The 25,610-nt window shown below is 33.8% G+C and overlaps 6 protein-coding genes and 2 pseudogenes across 6 annotated transcripts; 1 reads left to right on the top strand and 7 right to left on the bottom strand.

The window, feature by feature from the left end:
- Window positions 1–1,672: 1,672 nt before the first annotated feature.
- On the top strand, window positions 1,673–2,799 carry LOC145415442 (dnaJ homolog subfamily A member 4 pseudogene; annotated as a pseudogene).
- An 841-nt stretch (window positions 2,800–3,640) lies between these two features.
- On the bottom strand, window positions 3,641–5,089 carry LOC145415441 (uncharacterized). The gene is made up of 2 exons (XM_080284719.1): window positions 5,029–5,089; window positions 3,641–4,578 (listed from the first exon to the last, which is right to left on the bottom strand). The coding sequence occupies exons 1-2, from the start codon at window positions 5,087–5,089 to the stop codon at window positions 3,641–3,643; spliced, it is 999 nt and encodes a 332-aa protein (XP_080140845.1).
- A 123-nt stretch (window positions 5,090–5,212) lies between these two features.
- Window positions 5,213–6,397, bottom strand: LOC145415440 (uncharacterized). Its single transcript, XM_080284718.1, has 2 exons — window positions 5,653–6,397; window positions 5,213–5,271 (listed from the first exon to the last, which is right to left on the bottom strand). The coding sequence occupies exons 1-2, from the start codon at window positions 6,395–6,397 to the stop codon at window positions 5,213–5,215; spliced, it is 804 nt and encodes a 267-aa protein (XP_080140844.1).
- Window positions 6,398–8,908: 2,511 nt separating this feature from the next.
- Window positions 8,909–9,595, bottom strand: LOC145415439 (uncharacterized). Its single transcript, XM_080284716.1, has one exon. It carries the CDS (start codon window positions 9,593–9,595, stop codon window positions 8,909–8,911), a length of 687 nt encoding a protein of 228 aa, XP_080140842.1.
- A 521-nt stretch (window positions 9,596–10,116) lies between these two features.
- LOC145415438 (uncharacterized) lies at window positions 10,117–11,016 on the bottom strand. Its single transcript, XM_080284715.1, has 2 exons — window positions 10,575–11,016; window positions 10,117–10,421 (listed from the first exon to the last, which is right to left on the bottom strand). The coding sequence occupies exons 1-2, from the start codon at window positions 11,014–11,016 to the stop codon at window positions 10,117–10,119; spliced, it is 747 nt and encodes a 248-aa protein (XP_080140841.1).
- A 706-nt stretch (window positions 11,017–11,722) lies between these two features.
- LOC145415437 (uncharacterized) lies at window positions 11,723–12,508 on the bottom strand. Its single transcript, XM_080284714.1, has one exon. It carries the CDS (start codon window positions 12,506–12,508, stop codon window positions 11,723–11,725), a length of 786 nt encoding a protein of 261 aa, XP_080140840.1.
- A 292-nt stretch (window positions 12,509–12,800) lies between these two features.
- On the bottom strand, window positions 12,801–14,332 carry LOC145415435 (uncharacterized). Its single transcript, XM_080284713.1, has 3 exons — window positions 14,121–14,332; window positions 13,321–14,057; window positions 12,801–12,814 (listed from the first exon to the last, which is right to left on the bottom strand). Exons 1-3 carry the CDS (start codon window positions 14,330–14,332, stop codon window positions 12,801–12,803), a joined length of 963 nt encoding a protein of 320 aa, XP_080140839.1.
- A 3,801-nt stretch (window positions 14,333–18,133) lies between these two features.
- LOC145415434 (uncharacterized) overlaps window positions 18,134–25,610 on the bottom strand; it is a 77,193-nt pseudogene continuing 69,716 nt past the window's right edge.

Raw genomic sequence — 25,610 nt, 5'->3', positions numbered from 1 at the left:
ATTCCTTTACATAAATATTATTTAACTATAATATTCCCTTCATTTTTTTTTAAATTGATAACAACCACGGATATTTTTTATATCGTCCTTTTGAAATATGAAAAGAATCTGCTATTTCTTTTCCTTTTCTTAGCCCATCGATAATTGTATTTGGTTGACTATAAACACGTAATATATCCCTTTGTAAAATATAAGAAAAGAAATCGGTACATTCCATCTGTTGATAATCGTTTCCAAATGCTTCTTCTAGCGATATACGAATTATGATTACCCCTTCAGTATTAGAAAAATTTCTCTTTTGGATATGAAAACTTGGAGCACAATCATCTACCCAAGATTTTTCTATAAATCTATTTACAAGAGTATCATTTACCCCTGGGCATTTTGCTTGTCTTCTTTCCTGACTTATATTTCTTGGATAGTTATATATTACACCATTTTCTACAACACCTTTCATGTCATATGGATACACTTCAATACAACCATTCAAATGATCCTTCTTAGTTATTATTATCCCTTTAATATTTGACGGGAGGATAGAATCAAATGTATTCAATTTTTCTTGATAATCTTTTAATAAAGAATTTTGAAACATTTTAATGATTAGGTTAAAGGAAAGATAAATTTTTATTGATTTAACCCTTCAGTGGGCTATCAACCGCCAACTAGATAGACCAGCAAGGGTTGAAACTATTCTTCATCTCAGAGTTAATAACTCTTTGGCAGAGTAACGAAAGAGACCTTAATAGCACAGATACACCTTCTTCTTCTTCTTTACCTCTTGTAGCAACCTAAACTTAATTGCAGCCTGAGTCATGCATTATCCTGGTTAGTAGTGGGATATAAACTGTTTAAAAAAAATAATAATAAATGGGGAGAACAAGACCTAGAAATTTCTAGACAAATGAGACAGACCAAATTCCTTCCCTCCTCAATTGTCAGCCAGGCTAGGCTATGAGGTCGAATCCTCTTCCTCTTCAGATTCATCATTATTATCATCATCATCATCATCTTCTTCTTCTTCTAGTTCTTCTTCTTCTTTTAGTTCTTCTTCATCTTCTTCCGTATTATTAGTTTCATCATTTTGAATTTTATAAGTTGTTAGTTCATCTTCAGATAATATTTCTTTTATATACTTAATATCATTTCTTATATTATTTAAAATTTTAGAAATATGGTTTTTTTCATGAAAAATTTTAATAATTTTTCCTTTTTGGTTAGACATTTTTAAATTTCACTTTATTATTCATAATGAATATCTTTTTATAGTTAAAAAAGAATAGAGAATGCATTTTTTCATATTTTTACTTTCACACTCAAAAAATTTGAACTTGAATCCGTTTACAATGACAACAAATGAAGACAATTTCTATATAACTTCAACAGATAAAGAAGAAGATTTTAACGAAAAGATAGATTTTTATGTAAATAATATAAAAGAACATAATTTAAAACAACAAGAACAGATTCAGAAAATATATAATTTGACTCATAAAATAACAACCCATTCTACTAAAGTTTATGAATGGTTAATTCAAACTAATCTAAATTATCACCAATTTGCTACACAACCTAAAAAGGAAAAAAAAAATAGAATTATATTTATATAAGCATTTAGAAAAATTGATATATATATATATAAGCATCAAGCCATCAATCATAAAGAGCTAAGATGGTTAAGGAGCTTGGTTTCTATGATATACTAGGAGTGAAACCCAGCGTTACCTCAGATGAGCTAAAAAAGGCTTATCATAAACTGGCTCTGAAATATCATCCTGATAAGAATCCCAATGAAGGAGATAAGTTCAAATTAATTTCACAAGCATATGAGGTATTAAGTAATCCAGAGAAGCGAAGGGTTTATGATCAAGGTGGAGAACAATCACTGAAAGGGGGTGAATCTGAGAACTTTAGATCACCTATGGATATCTTTAATTTTTTCTTTGAAAATGTGAAGAAAACATCAACATACACAAGAGATGTGAAGAAAACATCGATTTACACGATTTCAACATCCCTAGAAGAATTATATAATGGAACCATTAAAAAATATCCCTAGAGAGGGACATTATATGTTATAACTGTAAAGGCCAGGGAGGAAAGAAACCTCCAGAGAAATGTCTTTTATGTGGAGGTAGTGGTTTTCAAATTAGGATTCAACAGCTGAGACCTGGAATTTTATCACAAATACAAACTTTATGCGGACATTGTCGAGGTCAGAGAGAAGTGATTGATCTTAAGGATAAATGTAAAAGATGCCAAGGAAAGAAGGTTATTAGAGAGAGTAAAAATATAGAGGTACATATAAATAAAGGGATGAAAGCCGGACAGAAGATAATTTTTACAGGGGAAGGAGATCAAGAACCTGGTCGTGAGCCCGGTGATGTTCTTTTTATAATAAAAGAGGAAGCCCATCCTATATTTAAACGTATAAAAGATGATCTTCTTATGAAATGTAATTTATACCTCACAGAAGCTCTTTGTGGTTTTCAAAAGCCCATAAAAACCTTAGATAATAGAACCATAATTATTAAAAACAATCCTGGTACGATTATAAAAAATGGCCAAATGAAACGTATTATAGGTGAGGGTATGCCAAAATACAAGAAGTCAGAGAAAGGTAGTCTATGTATTCATTTTTCTATTGTTTTTCCATCGCATTTCTCTATTGAGCAATTAAGGAAAATAGAATCTGTTTTACCACCGAGAAAAGAGGTAAAAATACCTAAAAATAGTGAAGAGAAAATATTAACTGAATTACACCACTCTCAAGACTATGAACAAATGGAAGTTGATTGAAGCTTGGAGCAGTGACAATCACCCTTTAGCAGAGCAATGCCCCCTCTTCTTCATCCTCTAGCAATTTTATTTTTCATTTTTGTATATATATTATTTCGATGTTCTGGGATAAAAATAGAAGAAAGCTTCATTTCTGAACTAGCAATTCGTCTATGGAACCTTTCTCTATCTCTTGCACATTGCTCCCATTGACCAACTCTAGCTTTTCTATAAGCATAGTCCCATTTTATCATATAATACACTTTTATATCGCCAAATCGAACCCGCTTTTCCATCATTTATTTTTTTATTTAATTATATAATCATATTTATAATAAAATTTAACCAAAACACCTCTTTAAAAAAAGTTTTTTTCCGTTCTTCCTATACAGATAAAGAAAAGGTGGTAACCCCTTTGGTATGATATAAAAGCTTCTCGAACTCCTTTGTGTTTGAAGGTGAGATATTAACTATATTCTTTTAAAAAAATATTAAAGATAATGAATATATATGTAAGTTTTTTAAAGTTTGTGTTGTGTGTGTGGGTGATAAGTATATTTACAGTTCTTCTGAGAAGGAAACTATCTGAATATATGTCCTGTTTTTTTTAATTGAATTTTAAATAAAATATTCACCCAAAAGAACTTTAATTCCATCCTGCTGATATGTCCAAAAGGGATTTATGAAAAAAAATACATCATATCTAAAAATCAACTTTATTGACAACATATAACCTACGACTATACTTTTTTGTTTTACAATAATATTTCAACCAAAACACCTCTTTCATTTGAACCTTGTTGTTCTTGTTACTTTAACTGCTGGTGCTGGAAGTTTGCAGAATGTTTCTGTGCTGGCAGACTTACGGTTTTTCTCCTGTATGAATCAATACATGTCTTATTAGATTTCCTTTTGTCGAGAAAGCCTTCTCACAGTATTCACAGGCAAACGGTTTTTCTCCTGTATGAGTACGCATATGAACTGTCAGGTTTGACTTATCCGAGAAATTCTTCTTACAGTATTCACATGTAAATGGGCTTCCCCCTGTATGCGTGTATATGTGTCTCATTAGATTTCTCTTTTTCGAGAAAGCCTTCTCACAGTATTCACAGGCAAACGTTTTTTCTCCTGTATGAGTACGCATATGAATTGTCAAGTTTGATTTATCCGAGAAATTCTTCTTACAGTATTCACATGTAAATGGCTTTTCCCCCGTATGAGTGCGTACATGAATTTTTAGGCTCGATTCATGTGAGAAACTCTTCTCACAGTATTGACAGACAAACGGCTTTTCTCCTGTATGAATGCGTATGTGTCTTATTAGATTTCCTTTTATCGAGAAAGTCTTCTCACAGTATTCACAGGCAAACGGTTTTTCTCCTGTATGAGTCCATATATGTTTTATTAGATATCTTTTTGCCGAGAAAGCCTTCTCACAATATTCACAGGCAAACGGTTTTTCTCCTGTATGAGTACGCATATGAATTGTCAGGTTTGACTTATCCGAGAAATTCTTCTTACAGTATTCACATGTAAATGGGCTTTCCCCTATATGAGTGCGTATGTGTCTTATTAGATTTCTTTTTATCGAGAAAGTCTTCTCACAATATTCACAGACAAATGGCTTTTCCCCTGTATGAGTGCGAATGTGTCTTATTAGGCTCGCTTTTATCGAGAAAGTCTTCTTACAGTATTCACATGTAAATGGCTTTTCCCCCGTATGAGTGCGTACATGAATTCTTCGGGTCCATTCATTTGAGAAACTCTTCTCACAGTATTGACAGGCAAACGGTTTTTCTCCTGTATGAGTCCATATATGAATTTTTAGGCTCGATTTATGTGAGAAACTCTTCTCACAGTATTGACAGACAAACGGCTTTTCTCCTGTATGAGTGCGTATGTGTCTTATTAGATTTCTTTTTGTCGAGAAAACCTTCTCACAGTATTCACAGAATAAAAGTTTTTCCCCTGTATGAATACGTTCATGAATTTTCATGTTTACTTTTTGCCTAAATGTTTTATTACAATATCCACAGGTAAATGGTTTTTCTTCGGTTTGTATCATCTCGTGTCTTTTTAGAGTGGTTTTTTCTTTGAAGCACAGATTGAATTTGTTGCATTTATGTGGCTTCTCGTGGCAATGAGTATATTTTTTCATTTTTAACTTATGATACTTGAATATATTTTTCTTATGCATTTCCAAAGATTTATCAATACTACATTCATCACAATTATAGTTTTTTTTTGTACTGAGATCTAGGGGTTCCTCTTGGATGTTACTCCCACTGCCCTGTTCCAGAGAAGCCTCCATGTCTATTAATTTCAGAAACAAAGAAAAATCATTATTAAAAATTCTTCAGAAATATTTTTTTTCAATCTTTAGTGACTGTATAAAGTTGATTTTTTTTATATCACCTTAGACAATTATCTATAATTACCTTTTCAGTTTGGAACCATCTGCTAGATCTCCAGAGTTGCTCACAATGCGCTCCACTGGTTGCCCACTAAAAATGAAAACAAAATTCTAATAATAGTATTTTCTTCTTCCCTTATTTTCATCCAATTACAAAAGATAGGAACTAAAAATTATTTTATATTTTCTAAGGTTAAATATTTTTTTTATAGACAAATAGGTTTTCTCCTATATGAGTTTGTATTCGAAGTGTGTATAAGTCCATGATTATTTTTTACAAATGAATTAATTCATGCTTTCTCATCTGCCTTTTTCTACCCTTGTATGGATAAGTTCATGAACGTTTGCTTGTGTTTTTTGCCTGAATGTTTTATTACAGTATCTACAGGAAAAGGGTTTTTCCCCCATATGAATGCGTATGTGACTTCTTAGGGTCGATTTATTTGAGAATGTCTTCTCACAATGTCCACAGGTAAACGGCCTTTCTCCTGTATGAGTGCGAATGTGTCTTGTTAGGCTCGCTTTTGTCGAGAAATTCTTCTTACAGTATTCACATATAAATGGCTTTTCTCCTGTATGAGTGCGTACATGAATTCTTAGGCTCAATTCATATGAGAAACTCTTCTCACAGTATTGACAGACAAACGGCTTTTCTCCTGTATGAATGCGTATGTGTCTTATTAGATTTCTTTTTCTCGAGAAAGTCTTCTCACAGTATTCACAGACAAATGGTTTTTCCCCTGTATGAATACGTTCATGAATTTTCATGTTTCCTTTTTGCCTAAATGTTTTATTACAATATCCACAGGTAAATGTGTGTCTAAAAATAAACGGCCTTTCTCCTGTATGAGTGCGAATGTGTCTTATTAGGCTCGCTTTTGTCGAGAAATTCTTCTTACAGTATTCACATATAAATGGCTTTTCCCCCGTATGAGTGCGTACATGACTTCTTAGACTCAATTCATATGAGAAACTCTTCTCACAGTATTGACAGACAAACGGCTTTTCTCCTGTATGAATGCGTATGTGTCTTATTAGATTTCTTTTTCTCGAGAAAGTCTTCTCACAGTATTGACAAACATACGGCTTTTCCCCCGTATGAGTGCGTACATGAATTCTTAGATTTCTTTTTCTCGAGAAAACCTTCTCACAGTATTCACAGACAAATGGTTTTTCCCCTGTATGAATACGTTCATGAATTTTCATGTTTCCTTTTTGCCTAAATGTTTTATTACAATATCCACAGGTAAATGTGTGTCTAAAAATAAACGGCCTTTCTCCTGTATGAGTACGAATGTGTCTTATTAGGTTCGATTTTACCGAGAAAGTCTTATTACAGTATTCACATGTAAATGGCTTTTCCCCCGTATGAGTGCGTACATGAATTCTTAGGCTCGATTCATGTGAAAAACTCTTCTCACAGTATTGACAGACAAACGGCTTTTCTCCTGTATGAGTGCGTATGTGTCTTATTAGATTTCTTTTTGTCGAGAAAGTCTTCTTACAGTATTCACATGTAAATGGCTTTTCTCCCGTATGAGTGCGTACATGACTTCTTAGACTCAATTCATATGAGAAACTCTTCTCACAGTATTGACAGACAAACGGCTTTTCTCCTGTATGAGTGCGTATGTGTCTTATTAGATTTCTTTTTGTCGAGAAAGTCTTCTCACAATATTCACAGACAAATGGCTTTTCCCCTGTATGAGAGCGTTTATGAATTTTCATATCGTATTTCCGTCTAAATTTTTTATTACAAAATTCACAGATAAATGGTTTTTCTTCGGTGTGTATCATCTCGTGTCTTTTTAGAGTGGTTTTTTTTTTGAAGCACCGATCGCATTTGTTGCATTTATGCGGCTTGTCGTGGCAATGAGTATTTTTTTTCATTTTTAACTTATGATACATGAATATATTTTTCTTATGCATTTCCAAAGAAGATTTTTCAATACTGCATTCATCACAATTATAGTTTTTTTTTGTACTGAGATCTAAGGGTTCCTCTTGGATGTTACTCCCACTGCCCTGTTCCAGAGAAGCCTCCATGTCTATTAATTTCAGAAACAAAGAAAAAACGATTATTACAAATTCTTCAGAAATACTTTTTTCAATCTTTAGTCACTGTATAAAGTTGATTTTTTTAATATCACCTTAGACAATTATATATAATTACCTTTTCAGTTTGGAACCATCTGCTAGATCTCCAGAGTTGCTCACAATGCGCTCCACTGGTTGCCCACTAAAAATGAAAAAGAAATTCTAATAATAGTATTTTCTTCTTCCCTTATTTTCATCCAATTACAAAAGATAGGAACTAAAAATTATTTTATATTTACTAAGAAGGTTAAATATTTTTTTTATGGACAAACAGGTTTTCTCCTATATGAGTTTGTATTCGAGTCTTCTCTTATAAGTGTGTATATCGAGCAACCATAATTATTTTTTACAAATGAATTAATTCATGCTTTATTTATTTTACAAATGAATTAATTCATGCTTTCTCATCTGGCGTTTTTCAGAACGTATTGTTACAATATTTTACAGTATCCACAGGAAAAGGTTTTTCCCCTGTATGGAATGTTATGTGTGTTGTGTTTTTTGCCTAAGAATCTTTTATTACAGTATCCACAGGATTTTCCCTTTCTCCTGTATGGATGCGTTCATGTGTGTTGCTTAGGGTGTTTATTTGCCTGAATGTCTTTTATTCACAATGTCCACAGGAAAAGGGTTTCTCCTGTATGAATGTATTCATGTGTGTTATTAGGGTCGATTTATTTGAGAATGTCTTTTATTCACAATGTCCACAGATAAAGGGTTTCTCCTGTATGAGTGCGTATGTGTTTTATTAGGGTCGATTTCTCTGAGAATGTCTTCTCACAGTATTGACAGACAAACGGCTTTTCTCCTGTATGAGTGCGTATGTGCCTTATTAGATTTCTTTTTCTCGAGAAAACCTTCTCACAGTATTCACAGACAAATGGTTTTTCCCCTGTATGAATACGTTCATGAATTTTCATGTTTCCTTTTTGCCTAAATGTTTTATTACAATGTCCACAGGTAAATGGTTTTTCTTCGGTGTGTATCATCTCGTGTCTTTTTAGAGTGTTTTTTTTTTTGAAGCACCGATCGCATTTGTTGCATTTATGCGGCTTCTCGTGGCAATGAGTATATTTTTTCATTTTTAACTTATGATACTTGAATATATTTTTCTTATGCATTTCCAAAGAAGATTTTTCAATACTGCATTCATCACAATTATAGTTTTTTTTTGTACTGAGATCTAGGGGTTCCTCTTGGATGTTACTCCCACTGCCCTGTTCCAGAGAAGCCTCCATGTCTATTAATTTCAGAAACAAAGAAAAACGATTATTAAAAATTCTTCAGAAATACTTTTTTCAATCTATAGTGACTGTATAAAGTTGATATCACTTTAGACAATTATATATAATTACCTTTTCAGTTTGGAACCATCTGCTAGATCTCCAGAGTTGCTCACAATGCGCTCCACTGGTTGCCCACTAAAAATGAAAAAGAAATTCTAATAATAGTATTTTCTTCTTCCCTTATTTTCAACCAATTTCAAAAGATAGGAACTAAAAATTATTTTATATTTACTAAGATGGTTAAATATTTTTTTCATGGACAAACGGGTTTTCTCCTATTTGTATTCGATTCTTCTCTTATAAGTGTGTATATCGAGAAACCATAATTATTTTTTTACAAATGAATTAATTCATGCTTTCTCATCTGGCTTTTTCTAGAGAAGGTATTGTTACAATATTTACAAGTATATGGTTTTTCCCCTGTATGGATGCGTTCATGAACGTTTGCTTGTGTTTTTTGCCTGAATCTTTTATTACAGTATCCACAGGAAAAGGGTTTTTCCCCCGTATGAATGTATATGTGTGTTATTAGGGTCGATTTATTTGAGAATGTCTTCTCACAATGTCCACAGATAAACGGCCTTTCTCCTGTATGGATGCGTTCATGAACGTTTGCTTGTGTTTTTTGCCTGAATCTTTTATTACAGTATCCACAGGAAAAGGGTTTTTCCCCCGTATGAATGTATATGTGTGTTATTAGGGTCGATTTATTTGAGAATGTCTTCTCACAATGTCCACAGATAAACGGCCTTTCTCCTGTATGAGTGCGAATGTGTTTTATTAGGGTCGATTTTGCCGAGAAAGTCTTCTCACAGTATTGACAGACAAACGGCTTTTCTCCTGTATGAGTGCGTATGTGCCTTATTAGATTTCTTTTTCTCGAGAAAACCTTCTCACAGTATTCACAGACAAATGGTTTTTCCCCTGTATGAATACGTTCATGAATTTTCATGTTTCCTTTTTGCCTAAATGTTTTATTACAATGTCCACAGGTAAATGGTTTTTCTTCAGTGTGTATCATCTCGTTTCTTTTTAGAACGGTTTTTTTTTTGAAGCACCGATCGCATTTGTTGCATTTATGCGGCTTGTCGTGGCAATGAGTATATTTTTTCATTTTTAACTTATGATACATGAATATATTTTTCTTATGCATTTCCAAAGAAGAGTTTTCAATACTGCATTCATCACAATTATAGTTTTTTTTTCTACTGAGATCTAGGGGTTCCTCTTGGATGTTACTCCCACTGCCCTGTTCCAGAGAAGCCTCCATGTCTATTAATTTCAGAAACAAAGAAAAACGATTATTAAAAATTCTTCAGAAATACTTTTTTCAATCTTTAGTGATTTTTTTAATGTCACCTTAGACAATTATATATAATTACCTTTTCGGTTTGGAACCATCTGCTAGATCTCCAGAGTTGCTCACAATGCGCTCCACTGGTTGCCCACTACAAATGAAAAAGAAATTCTAATAATAGTATTTTCTTCTTCCCTTATTTTCATCCAATTACAAAAGATAGGAACTAAAAATTATTTGTTACATTATTTACAAGTATATGGTTTTTCCCCTGTATGGATACGTTCATGAACGTTTGCTTGTGTTTTTTGTCTGAATGTTTTATTACAGTATCCACAGGAAAAGGGTTTTTCCCCGGTATGAACGTATATGTGTGTTCTTAGGGTCGATTTCTCTGAGAATGTCTTCTCACAATGTCCACAGGTAAACGGCCTTTCTCCTGTATGAGTGCGAATGTGTTTTATTAGGCTCGATTTTAACGAGAAAGTCTTCTCGCAATATTTACAGACAAATGGCTTTTCCCCTGTATGGATGCGCTTATGAAAGTTTGCTTGTGTTTTTTGCCTGAATGTTTTACTACAGTATCCACAGGTAAATGGTTTTTCTCCCGTATGGGTGCGTATGTGTGTTCTTAGGATCAATTTATTTGAGAATGTCTTCTCACAATGTCCACAGGTAAACGACCTTTCCCCTGTATGAGTACGCATATGAATGTGACTTATTAGGTTCGATTTTGCCGAGAAAGTCTTATTACAGCATTCACATGTAAATGGCTTTTCCCCCGTATGAGTGCGTAAATGAATTTTTAGCCTCGATTTATGTGAGAAACTCTTTTCACAGTATTGACAGACAAACGGCTTCTCTCCTGTATGAGTACGCATATGAATTGTCAAGTTTGATTTATCCGAGAAATTCTTCTTACAGTATTCACATGTAAATGGCTTTTCCCCCGTATGAGTGCGTAAATGAATTTTTAGGCTCAATTCATGTGAGAAACTCTTTTCACAGTATTGACAGACAAACGGCTTTTCTCCTGTATGAGTGCGTATGTGTCTTATTAGGCTCGATTTTGTCGAGAAAACCTTCTCACAATATTCACAGACAAATGGTTTTTCCCCTCTATGAATACGTTCATGAATTTTCATGTTTCCTTTTTGCCTAAATTTTTTATTACAACATTCACAGGTAAATGGTTTTTCTTCGGTGTGTATCATCTCGTGTCTTTTTAGATTGCCTTTTTCTTTGAAGCACCGATCGCATTTGTTGCATTTATGCGGCTTGTCGTGGCAATGAGTATTTTTTTTCATTTTAAACTTATGATACTTGAATATATTTTTCTTATGCATTTCCAAAGAAGATTTTTCAATACTGCATTCATCACAATTACAGTTTTTTTTTGTACTGAGATCTAGGGGTTCCTCTTGGATGTTACTCCCACTGCCCTGTTCCATAGAAGCCTCCATGTCTATTAATTTCAGAAACAAAGAAAAACGATTATTAAAAATTCTTCAGAAATATTTTTTTCAATCTATAGTGACTGTATAAAGTTGATATCACTTTAGACAATTATATATAATTACCTTTTCAGTTTGGAACCATCTGCTAGATCTCCAGAGTTGCTCACAATGCGCTCCACTGGTTGCCCACTAAAAATGAAAAAGAAATTCTAATAATAGTATTTTCTTCTTCCCTTATTTTCAACCAATTTCAAAAGATAGGAACTAAAAATTATTTTATATTTACTAAGAAGGTTAAATATTTTTTTCATGGACAAACGGGTTTTCTCCTATATGAGTTTGTATTCGAGTCTTCTCTTATAAGTGTGTATATCGAGAAACCATAATTATTTTTTTACAAATGAATTAATTCATGCTTTCTCATCTGGCTTTTTCTAGAGAAGGTATTGTTACAATATTTACAAGTATATGGTTTTTCCCCTGTATGGATGCGTTCATGAACGTTTGCTTGTGTTTTTTGCCTGAATGTTTTATTACAGTATCCACAGGAAAAGGGTTTTTCCTCGGTATGAACGTATATGTGTGTTCTTAGGGTCGATTTCTCTGAGAATGTCTTCTCACAATGTCCACAGGTAAACGGCCTTTCTCCTGTATGAGTGCGAATGTGTTTTATTAGGCTCGATTTTAACGAGAAAGTCTTCTCGCAATATTTACAGACAAATGGCTTTTCCCCTGTATGGATGCGCTTATGAAAGTTTGCTTGTGTTTTTTGCCTGAATGTTTTACTACAGTATCCACAGGTAAATGGTTTTTCTCCCGTATGGGTGCGTATGTGTGTTCTTAGGATCAATTTATTTGAGAATGTCTTCTCACAATGTCCACAGGTAAACGACCTTTCCCCTGTATGAGTGCGAATGTGACTTATTAGGCTCGATTTTGCCGAGAAGGTCTTATTACAGCATTCACATGTAAATGGCTTTTCCCCCGTATGAGTGCGTAAATGAATTTTTAGGCTCGATTTATGTGAGAAACTCTTTTCACAGTATTGACAGACAAACGGCTTCTCTCCTGTATGAGTGCGTATGTGTCTTATTAGGCTCGATTTTGTCGAGAAAACCTTCTCACAATATTCACAGACAAATGGTTTTTCCCCTGTATGAATACGTTCATGAATTTTCATGTTTCCTTTTTGCCTAAATGTTTTATTACAACATTCACAGGTAAATGGTTTTTCTTCGGTGTGTATCATCTCGTGTCTTTTTAGATTGCTTTTTTCTTTGAAGCACCGATCGCATTTGTTGCATTTATGCGGCTTGTCTACTACTAGGTCCATAGAATTATATTTTTTCATTTTAAACTTATGATACTTGAATATATTTTTCTTATGCATTTCCAAAGAAGATTTTTCAATACTGCATTCATCACAATTACAGTTTTTTTTTGTACTGAGATCTAGGGGTTCCTCTTGGATGTTACTCCCACTGCCCTGTTCCAGAGAAGCCTCCATGTCTATTAATTTCAGAAACAAAGAAAAACGATTATTAAAAATTCTTCAGAAATATTTTTTTCAATCTATAGTGACTGTATAAAGTTGATATCACTTTAGACAATTATATATAATTACCTTTTCAGTTTGGAACCATCTGCTAGATCTCCAGAGTTGCTCACAATGCGCTCCACTGGTTGCCCACTAAAAATGAAAAAGAAATTCTAATAATAGTATTTTCTTCTTCCCTTATTTTCAACCAATTTCAAAAGATAGGAACTAAAAATTATTTTATATTTAAATTTCTTACTACATTTCTTCTAAGAAGGTTAAATATTTTTTTATAGACAAACAAGTTTTCTCCTATATGAGTTTGTATTGGAATCTTCTCTTATAAGTGTGTATATCGAGAATTTCCATGATTATTTTTTACCTACCACTCAAATGAATTAATTCATGCTTTCTCATCTGCCTTTTTCTGGAGAAGGTATTGTTACAATATTTACAAGTATGTGGTTTTTCCCCTGTATGGATGCGCTTATGAACGTTTGCTTGTGTTTTTTGCCTGAATGTTTTACTACAGTATCCACAGGTAAATGGTTTTTCTCCCGTATGGATGCGTATGTGTGTTCTTAGGATCGATTTCTCTGAGAATGTCTTCTCACAATGTCCACAGGTAAACGGCCTTTCTCCTGTATGAGTGCGAATGTGTCTTATTAGGCTCGATTTTACGGAGAAAGTCTTCTCGCAATATTCACAGACAAATGGCTTTTCCCCTGTATGAGTGCGTTTATGAACTTCCATATTTATTTTTCGGCTGAATGGTTTACTACAGTATCCACAGGCAAACGGTTTTTCTCCCGTGTGGGTGCGTATGTGTGTTCTTAGGATCGATTTCTCTGAGAATGTCTTCTCACAATGTCCACAGGGAAACGGCCTTTCTCCTGTATGAGTGCGAATGTGTCTTATTAGGCTCGATTTTACCGAGAAAGTCTTCTCGCAATATTCACAGACAAATGGCTTTTCCCCTGTATGAGTGCGTTTATGAACTTCCATATTTATTTTTCGGCTGAATGGTTTACTACAGTATCCACAGGTAAACGGTTTTTCTCCCGTGTGGGTGCGTATGTGTGTTCTTAGGATCGATTTCTCTGAGAATGTCTTCTCACAATGTCCACAGGGAAACGGCCTTTCTCCTGTATGAGTGCGAATGTGTCTTATTAGGCTCGATTTTACCGAGAAAGTCTTCTCACAATATTTACAGAGAAATGGTCTTTGAACTTCCATATTTATTTTTCGGCTGAATGGTTTACTACAGTATCCACAGGTAAACGGTTTTTCTCCCGTGTGGGTGCGTATGTGTGTTCTTAGGATCGATTTCTCTGAGAATGTCTTCTCACAATATCCACAGGTAAACGGCCTTTCTCCTGTATGAGTGCGAATGTGTTTTATTAGGCTCGATTTTACCGAGAAAGTCTTCTCACAATATTTACAGAGAAATGGTCTTTGAACTTCCATATTTATTTTTCGGCTGAATGGTTTACTACAGTATCCATAGGTAAACGGTTTTTCTAGTTTCAATTTAGTCAAGAAAATTCTCACAATATTCACTTTCTTCTGTCTGAGTCTTTTTATTAATTTCCATGTTGTATTTCTGCCTAAAAGTTTTACTACAGTATTCACAGGTAAACGGTTTTTCTTGAGTATGTATCATCTTTTTAAACAAGCACTAATCATATTTATGCGGGTGTCCACAGAATTAGTAGAAACCTTCGAGCATTCCAGAAATTGTTTGTATCTTCAAAAAGATTTTTTAATGCCGTATTCGTCATAATTATACTTTTTTTTTGTACTGAGATTAAGGGGTTCCTCTTGGATGTTACTTCTACTAGTCTGTTCCAGAGAATCTTCCATATCTATTAATTTCTGAAACAAAGAAAAGATAGTTATTACAAACAATTATTAAAAATTCTTTAGAAATTATTTTTAATCCTTTAGATGGAAAGTGACTATAAAAATTTTGTACTCACAAGTTTAAATATTCCGGCGAAAAGGCCCTTGCTGACCTATCTGGTTGGCAGTTGGCTGCCCGCTAAAGGGTTAATCTTGCAGGACCGGCTTCCCTTCTGAAGCTGATGGTCAGTAGAGTTGCTACAGGTTGTGTGGGGGCTGTGTCGTTGCTATGCCAAAGAGTTATTTTTCAAAGGAACATTGTTGCTCCGCCCTAAACTTCCAACAACATTGGCAGCCACTTGTTCGATTGGTGGCAATTTTTTGGATAAACACTAGATGGTTGTATATAATCCTGTGGATGGTAAAAGATGGAAACCCCTCTGCTTTCTATGACGTGAAGCTTCATATATATATACCTCTTAAATCCAGCCTTCACATTGAGTGCACACCTCTTCGTCCGTCAACTCCTACTCCTCCCCTTACCTCGTCCGGATGTTTTCGTCTCTATTATTTTTTCTTCATTTATTTTTAGAGGTAAGATATTAACTTTTTAGTAGACAACTCTGATAGATTAAAAAAAAAAGCATTTAGATCGAAAAAATTAAAATAGTTTGTTGTCAACTTAGTTTTGTTTTTAGATTTGGAGACTTTTGATCTAGCTTAGCTACTTTTTTTTAGCAATTACCTATATTTTGGCGACTAGATGTTTTTTTGTAATCAAAGATCTAAATATTATTGTTTCTTTAACTGGTAACCAACTTCAGCGTTCTCGTCCAGTTACCACTTTTGGCGCTGTTTCTTTGCGCCAAAAAACATTCTGAACTACCTATATGAAACAGTGTTTATCAGCAATTTTTTCTATGTAGTGTTTTTTGAAGTTTCAGTATACATTACAACTCTCTTTTTTCTTTTCTTTTCAAGATTGTGTTATGTGTGTTGGTGATGAGTATATTTGCTGTTCTTCTGGGATTTGTTATTTTTGGATGGAAATACATAGAAGAGTTGTCTTCCACCCCAGAAATCTCATCACAGCTGCTACCTTCCAATGTGGCGAATCCACAGAAAGATGAATCGCCCTTGGCCTTCTTTATGCCAGACAAGGAAAGTTTCCTCAGAGAAAATGACTTTCGCTGGAACTTCCCGAAATGCCAGCATTGTCAACATCTACGATCCGAAAACTTAACTAATCGAAGAAACTACAAGAAAAAACAACGAAATCGTAGTCAGAAGAGTGAGGATAAAAACCTTGAGCCAATGGAAACTAATATTATATCTCTTCCCCCCCTTTCCATTTGTGTGTAGATGTATTTTTTTTAATTTTACAGTATAATTGCTTTTTTAATAAGAAGGTTTAAAAGGCATTTATGATCCAAAAAATACAAAAAGTCGGCCACTAAAGGGTTAAAAGGCATTTATGAGCCCCCAAAAAAGTCTACTATATAATAGTAATCTACAGTAAGATTTAAAATATAAAATATTTAAAAACTAACTTTATTTATAATAGCCAATTGCCAATTAAAGGATGCGAAATATTAATTGTCTATAGTAAGATGTAAAATAAAAAATATTCAAAAACCAACTTTATTGATAATAACCTGATACAGCCATGACATTTCAAAGCTGACTTTCTCTTATATTTTCTTTCACACTGATCACAGGTAAAGGGTCTCTGATTGCTGTGTGATGGATAATAGCTTGAAAGAGCCGTCTGGGTTCGAAAACTGTGATTGCATTGAAAACACATAAATGGTTTTTCTTTATCAAATGTACTTTCTGATGAAATGTTTTGTCACAGAATTTACAGGCAAATTGTTTTTGTTTTTTTTTTCATCGGTGTGTGTTTTTTAGATGCCGCCTTAGCCCCTCTTTATTTTTGAAGAATTTATCACATCGGTCACATCTATGGAGCCTCTCATCGTCATGTCTTTTTTTGTGCCGCCTTAGCCCCTCTTTATTTTTGAAGAATTTATCACATCGGTCACATCTATGGAGCCTCTCATCGTCATGTATTTTTTTGTGCAGCCTTAGCCCCTCTTTATTTTTGAAGAATTTATCACATCGGTCACATCTATGGAGCCTCTCATCGTCATGTCTTTTTTTGTGCCGCCTTAGCCCCTCTTTATTTTTGAAGAATTTATCACATCGGTCACATCTATGGAGCCTCTCATCACAATGTGTGATTGTATGGGCGTTGTTCTTATGAATATCTAATGAGGATTTGCTGACGAAGAAAAGATCACATTGATCGCAGACATAGAGATCTTCAACCAATTTTCTTTTATTACTTTCATAGGTTTTACACCAAGCCCTATATAGTGCGGTGTATATAATTAGCACTTTACATTTATGTTCTTTCTTCTCTTTCAGATGGTGCCGAATACGACAGAATATCCGGCAGATAGAGGAACACATTGGAGACGGACACGAAGCGCTATGACCAAATAAATGAAGCAGATCCGATAGTTTATTTTCTCTCTTTTGATATAATACATATTGTGACACTTTATCAGCGGCTTCTTCACATTCCTTTATATAAATACTGTGATTTTTATCTTGAGAGGGAGACTCCTCTTCGATTTCTTGCAAAGGATTATATGATACCAGTACCTGATTATCACTTCTAGTTTCCATTTTTATTAGATCTATTGAAAAAAAAAAATAGTTATTAGAAAAATTCCAAATGATTGTTAACCTCGGAGTTAACCCTTTAGCGGGCAGCCAACTGCCAACCAGATAGGTCAGCAATTGCCTTTTCGCCTCAGTGTTATATACGACCATATGGTCATACGACTACACCTTTATCATAAATGCACGGAGTAGTAGTAGTAGTTAGTGTTGGGTTGTTACAATAATATAAACACCTCTTTCATTTGAACCTTAACTCCTCGGACTAGAGTGGTGGTGGACGGTGCCGCCGCTAGAAAGAGTTTTTGAGCAATATTGGCTGCCACATTACAGTCTCTATCCAGAAAGGCTCCACCGATTGGACAAAAACTAGTAATTGTTGTTGTTGCTGGAAGTTTGGAGAATGTTTCTGTGCTGGAGGACTTTGTCGTTTTAGTAGGCAGAGCAACGACGTAGACCCCGAAGGTAGTACACCTCCTCCTTCTTCCCCCCTCCCAGTACAGGAAAACTTGGCTGAACCGTACGCTACGTTGAATGGTTTCTTAGTGTCTCCCAAAACCTTGTTTACGAATGTGTCTAGAGTCTAGTACTAATTTTTTTTCCTCAATAGGTTTAAAAAGCATTTATTATCCAAAAAGTCGCCCGCTAAAAGGTTGATAATCCATGTAAAATAAAAAATATTCAAAAACCAACTTTATTGATAATAACCTTATATAGCCACTTGCCAGCTAAAGGGTTCTTTCATGTATGAATGCGTTTATGAGTCCTTAGGTTTGATTTATCTGAGAAAGTCTTTTGACAGCATTCACAGACAAACGGTTTTTCCCCCGTATGAATGCGTTTATGGATTTTCATATATCCTTTCTGCCTGAATGTTTTACTACAGTATCCACAGGTAAATGGTTTTTCCCCTGTATGAGTGCGTATATGACATTTTAGGCTCGATTTATCCGAGAAAGTTTTCTGACAATATTTACAGATAAATGGTTTTTCTCCCGTATGAATACGTTTATGAATTTCTATATGTCCTTTCTGCCTGAATGTTTTACTACAGTATCCACAGATAAACGGTTTTTCCCCAGTATGAATGCGCTTATGAACTTCCATGTCTCTTTTCCGCCTGAATGTTTTACTACAGTATCCGCAGGTAAACGGTTTTTCCCCTGTATGGATGAGCTTATGATCTTCCACGTCTCTTTTCTGTTTGAATGTTTTACTACAGTATTCATAGGTAACTGGTTTTTCTCCTGTATGGGTGCGTGTGTGTGAGAAAGTCTTCTCACTTAGGTCCACAGAATTAGTAAAAACCTTCGAGCATTCCGGTAAGTTTTCACTCTTTTTCATTTTTAACTTATAACATTTAAATATGTTTTTATCGAAATGAATATTCTTCAACAAAGATTTTTCATCATAAGTATAATTTTTTTTTGTACTGAGATCCAAAGGTTCCTCTTGGATATTACTCCCATTGGCCTGTTCCAGAGAACCTTCCATGTCTATTAATTTTAAAAAAGAAAAAAAAGAGTTATTATAAATAGTTACTAAAATAGCAGTATTGTTAAATAAAATAAATTTTTTAAATATTATTTATTTTAGTATGAGGACGAAGAAGAAGGATGAACCTCCACCGTTGTTCGGCCACTTGTCCGATCGGTAGAGCTTGACTGCAGGCAACATTCTTATACCTTTCTCATATAAATAAATACTTATATGATTCCTTAGGGTTTATATTTCCTTCTCTTACACTAAAAAAAAATTTCCTAGCAAATGTTTCCCCTCCCTCCCCTTATTATATTTACCCTTTGAATATGTATGTGTTATCTGAGAAAATCTTCTGATAATATTCACAAACAAACAGCCTTTTAACAGTATTCAGACAAACGTTTTTCCCCTCGTATGGATTTCTATTCTTTTTACTCTCCTGTATAAGTACATGTGTGTCTTATTAGGTTCGATTTTAATGAGAAACTCTTCGCACAGTATTCACAAACAAACGGCCTTTTCCCCGTATGAGTACGTTCATGAGATTTTATGTGTTCTTTCTCCCTGAATGTTTTACTACAGTTTCGACAGGTAAACGGTTTTTCTCCTGTATGAATACGTTTATGTTTTTTCATTGTTTCTTTCATGTTGAATTTTTTGCTACAGTATTCACAGGTAGACGGTTTTTCTCCTGTATGAATGCGTTTATGTACTGTTAGGTTCGATTTTAATGAGAAATCTTTTACTACAATATTCACAGGTAAACGGTTTTTCTCCTGTATGAGTACGTATGTGAGTTTTTAGGTTGTATTTTTTCGAAAAAGTCTTCTCACAATATTTACAAGAAAAGGGTTTTTCCCCCGTATGAATGCGTTTATGTACTGTTAGGTTCGATTTTAATGAGAAATCCTTCTTACAGTATTCACAAATGAACGGCTTTTCCCCTGTATGAGTCCGCATATGAATTCTTAGGATCGATTTATATGAGAAAGTCTTCTCACAGTATTCACAAGTATGTATCATCTCATGTTTTTTTAAAATAGCTCCATCACCGCATTTATACGGCTTCTCTTGAGAATGGGTGGCCATAATAAGGTTCACAGAATTAGTAGAAACCTCTGGACATTCTGATAATTTTTCACTCTTTTCTAATTTCAACTTATAAAACCTAAATATATTTTTACCCAAATAAGTATTCTTATGCTTTTCTCTATATTCCTTATTATTATGGTTTTCTTGTGTAGTAAGATCTAGGGGTTCCTCTTGGATGTTACTCCCACCGGCCCGTTCCAGAGAATCTTCCATATCTACTAATTTTAGGAACAAATAAAAAATAGTTATTACAAAATATTATTAACCCTTTAGCGGGCAGCCTTTTCGCCTCAGTGTTATATACGACCATATGGTCATACTACTACACCTTTGTCATAAATATATAAAGTAGTGATAGTAGTAGTAGTAGTTAGTTTTGGATTGTTTTTTACCCGAAGGTACACCACCTTCTTTATTGATAACAATCCGATATAACCACTTGTCCGCTATTCCCAAAAAAGTCTACTGTCTAATTGTCTATAATAAAATGTAAAATAAAAAATATTAAAAAACCAACTTTATTGATAATAACCTGATATAGCCACTTGTCCGCTAAAGGGTTAAGGAATTAGGTTGGAATAAAAGAAGTGTTTTTTGTTGAATTTTATTATCAAAAAAAGAAATAAACACCAGTAGACTATATAAGTAAAAGAGATGCGATGGTCACTGAGATGAAAAATATTTTCAACCTGGTTGAAGGTTAAGAAATATCACCTAAAAACGGAAAATATTTTTTTATTTAGCCTAGAGTTTGAAAACCATTTTCTTACAACTAGAAAGAAAAATTCTAATAGGAGATTCCTAGCATATTTAAAAATTCCATCCACGCCCACCAATTTGATTCAATCATCATACCAGTAATATGACTTGGAAAAGATTTACGTGCATTGATAAGTGCATCAATAAAATCTTCTCGATTTTTACTTATTGGAGATGGAAATGGTGTAATTAAATTAAGAGAATAACTTGCCAACAATCTACTAAGGCGGCCATTTCCATCACTAAAGGGATGCAACGAAACCAGTTTAACTAGAAGCCATGCGGCACACCTAAAGATACCCTCTACACCTTTTTTTTCTTCAATGTTTTTCTTCATGTTTATAATAAAACTATTATACTGGTCCAGACAAGTCCAAATCTCTGTTTCCCATTCTTCTTGACTTCCCTTTCTTGGGTATTTATGAATTTCACCCTTATATTCGGCTACTCTATCAAAAGTACTAAATATTCCCGGGGGGGGTCATAATTTTCTCATCAATTACTCCAGTCATTAGAATTTTATGAATATCAATAATGTATTTTCTAATTTCTAAAAATCCCAAATTTGATGGATTTCGTTGTTTTTCTTTCTCATCCATTTCCATTAGTTTTAACCATGCTTTGTATAAATTCTTGGTTTCCAGCTCACCAGGAATCTTATAGAATTTCTTATTCTCAGTAGAAAGGGCTCCTTCAAAATTATCAATTATCTTTTGTGTAGTTTTATAATCTTGGATTGCAATTTTTTCATTAATAATTATATTATGAATGAATTTTTCTACCATTTTTTTCTTAGCTTTTTTTACTTTCACTTTATCTACTAATTTCTCATTAGTTTTCCATAATTTCTGAAATTTTATGATATCTTCAATCATATTATCAAAATTTGGACTTATTTTTTTTCCTTCGGGTAAATCATACTCTAGTAAATTATAGCAAGCAAAGATATTCTCCATTATCCTCTTAGTGGCTGTATAAACTCGCCTCAGTGTTATATACGACCATATGGTCATACGACTACACCTTTATCATAAATGCACGGAGTAGTAGTAGTAGTTAGTGTTGGGTTGTTACAATAATATAAACACCTCTTTCATTTGAACCTTAACTCCTCGGACTATGTTGTAGTTGCTGGTGCTGGGATGGAGCTGGAAGTTTGGAAGTTTTCAGGTAGCTCGTCGTTGTCTTTGGAGTAGATCTTCTATCATCGCACTGCACAGCTGATGGCCATCCGAGAGATGGCCAGACATCTCTTTTCGAAGAGAGGAGTGACATTCTTCGAGTCCAACAGTATTTTGCCCAGGGAACATTTAATATTCTTATAGTATCGTTTGGTCTTGGAGGACCTTATGGCCTAGCCTAGCCTAGCTGATAATTGAGAAGGGAAGGTCTGTCTCATTTATCTAGTAAATTTTTTTTCCTCAATAGGTTTAAAAAACATTTATGATTCAAAAAGTCGCCCGCTAAAGGATTGATAATCCACCAAAAAGTCTACTATGTAGTAGTGATCTACCATAAGATGCAAAACCAACTTTATTGATAATAACCTAATATAGCCACTTGCCAGCTAAAGGATGCAAAATATTAATTTTCTATAGTAAGATGTAAAATAAAAAATATTTAAAAACCAACTTTATTGATAATAACCTTATATAGCCACTTACCCGCTAAAGGGTTAAGGATAATTAAACTCTTTATTTTTTTAATTATTCTTCCCAGAAAAAAAAAGTTTAAAACTCAAATATCTATTTAACTATTTTTTTTTTTAATACTATTTGGGGGGGGGTGGCGGCCCCCCCCACCTCGGCCCCCTTCCACATAGTAGTTAATAAAAAATAGTTTATATTTTTTCTCTCTTTTGAGTTTTAAGCTTTTTTTTTCTGGATATTTATTGGGGTAATTTTTTATCTTTCAATGACTTGAAACACATTTCTATAGCACTACTAGGAAATGGGTTAGAGGAACGGAATGGCAGCATATACCTAACTTCTTCAATTACTTTTTCATTTAAATTTAATGAAAAAGAAGTATCAGTTACATCAAACTTATTTTTTAAATAATCTATTGTAGAATAAATATTATATTCTTGTTCCATATAATTACACATACAATTATATATATATTTTAAGTGAAGAATAATATCTCGACTAATAATCATATTTTTAAAATCTTTATCATTTCTTTCAGAAGAGACTGTTTGTACATAAAGATCAGATAATGAAAAATCTTCCCAAAAGATAGAGTTTTTTATAGAAAATATTAATGCCATTGAGAGATTCTCATTATATTCTTTCATATTGAGTTTACCTGCCGCATATACACTATCAACAGAATTTTTAACTCTTTCAGTTTTAATAAACTGAAGAAAATGAATTCTTCCATCTTTATGATTAATATATGGTTCAGTATCAATTTCTTCATTACAAAGAATGCGTTCTGCTCCAAATATCAAATACTCATAACCACGCCATCTATTTTCGAATGTTGTTACTTCAACTGAGATTGGGAAAAATACACAATCAGTCGTATTTTCTCCTTCTTTTAAACATATTCCGAAACAAGACTCTTTCTCTTTTTTATTAGGAATTGGAAGATTTTCTTTTTCCTCTTCTTCTTTCGGATTTTCACTTATCATTGATTCAAAAAGGTTTTTTCTCATGTCACCATCTCTCTTTAAAGAAATTATCCTTTTGAGATTGTTATTTAGTCTCTCTATAATGTTTTCTTTACTACATTCCAAAGTATTTTCATATATAGCAAAAAGGAGATATCCTTGACTTTTATTTGAAAATTTATATTTATCTGTCAAAATATTAAAACATTTCTCACAAGAGGTATCAGGTCTAATAAGGTCCATTGTTATTATCTGTGAAAGATTGTAAAAATTTATATACCCTTTTGTATCCGGTTTTCAAATAAATTATATAAAATTTAAGCTTTTATGAAGACTATAATTCAGAAAAAGCCAACATTGCCCAGAACTTTATAAATTGACAAAAATATACTGGAGTGAAATATTTTTATTTTATTTTATAGATAGTCTATCTATTTTTAACCCTTTAACGGGTAAGTGGCCTATACCCCATAACTGATTAGGTTAATTTATGGCTCAGGTTGTAATAAAGTTCAGGTTGCTACAGGAGAGGGTATCTGTCGTTGCTCTGCTAAAAAAATGATCTTCACAACGACATTATTGCCCCATTTCAAACTTCAATAATACCAGAAATTAAATGAATAGTTGAAGTTTATTAGAAACAAATTCTACTATACCATTTAGACAAAGATAGTCATACTACTATATAATTATACATAAACCCCGAGACAAAGAGAAATTTTAACCCTTTAATAGGCAAGTGGCTATATTAGGTTATTATCAATAAAGTTGGTTTTTGAATATTTTTTATTTTAAATCTTATTATAGACAATAGACTTTTTGGGAATCATAAATGCCTTTCAACCCTTTAACGAGCAAGTGGCTATATCGGATTGTTATCAATAAAGTTGTTTTTTATATTTCGCATCCTTTAGTGGCTATATTAGGTTATTATCAATAAAGTTGGTTTTTGAATATTTTTTATTTTACATCTTACTGTAGATCACTACTACAAAGTAGACTTTTTTGGGGGATCATAAATGCCTTTCAACCCTTTAGCGGGTGACTTTTATTTTTTGGATCATTTCGAGTCTACTGTCTAATCAGAAAGACTCTAAACAAGGTTTTGGGAGATACTAAGAAACCCTTCAAAGTAGCGTACGTTTTCTTGCACTGGGAGGGGAGGCCAGAGTGATGAAAGAGAGAGGAGCCGGTCCGACAAACTTCACTCTCGTCGACGAATGGAACATGTTGAAAGTCTGCCACAGATGCAAAGAATCTCTGATTATCATAGGGTTTAAGAAAGAAGAAGGAGGTGTACCTTCGGGGTCTACGTCGTTGCTCTGCTAAGAGTGATATTACCTACCACAACGACAAAGTCCCCCAGCACAGAAACATTCTCCAAACTTCCATCAGCACCAGCAGTTAAAGTAACAACTACTACTTTTTGTCCAATCGGTGGAGCCTTTCTGTAATGCGGCAGCTCAAAAACTCTTTCTAGCGGCGGCACCACCACTCTAGTCCGAAGAGTTGAAAAAGGTGTTTTGGTTGAAATATCAACACTCCGTGCATTGGTGTAGTCGTATGCTGACCTATCTGGTTGGCAGTTGGCTGCCCGCTAAAGGGTTAGTCATTCAAGAAAACTATCAGTCACATTTAACCATTGTTCATCATCAATAGCTTGATCATCAGAGTCATCATCCAAAATAACTTCTATGTCACTTTCAGTATCTCCATCATCACTTTCAGAAATTATTTCTATATCACTTTCTTCAATATTTTCATTTTCAATCCCATCTTCTTCTTCTTTTTCCATAGTATCTACCTTATCCATAATTTTTTGGATTTTCAATTGAGAAGTGCTTTCTAGACACAATTTCCGTTTTTTCCCTATAGTAGTATCTGAGGATTTACCATCCATAACTGAACTCATTAATTTTTTTCTTTTTTTAAAGCTCACTTGTGATGAGAGAAAACCGGTCCACGCCACAAACGCAAGGAATTTCTGAATACAGTAGAATTCGTAAAAGATTTGAGGATGAAGAAGGAAGTATCTGCGAGGTCTCGGCTGTTGCTCTGCCAAGAGTGATACCCGCTTCCAGAGTATTCCGATAATATATGGCGGTCAATTGTCCGATTGGTGGAACCTTTCTGGATAGATATTGTAATGCAACAGCTCAGAAAGATTACACAACGACAACCAATTCGAGAAATAAAGGTTCAAATGAAAGAGATCTTTGGACTGAATCATTTTATTATGAAGAAATGGTGATGTTTCTATGGTAAATTATC

Source organism: Coenobita brevimanus, chromosome 102 (genome assembly GCF_032717465.1).
Source record: "Coenobita brevimanus isolate Jiangsu-jjx chromosome 102, ASM3271746v2, whole genome shotgun sequence".
NCBI lineage: Eukaryota > Metazoa > Arthropoda > Malacostraca > Decapoda > Coenobitidae > Coenobita > Coenobita brevimanus.
This window is presented reverse-complemented; position numbering and strand designations above follow the sequence as displayed.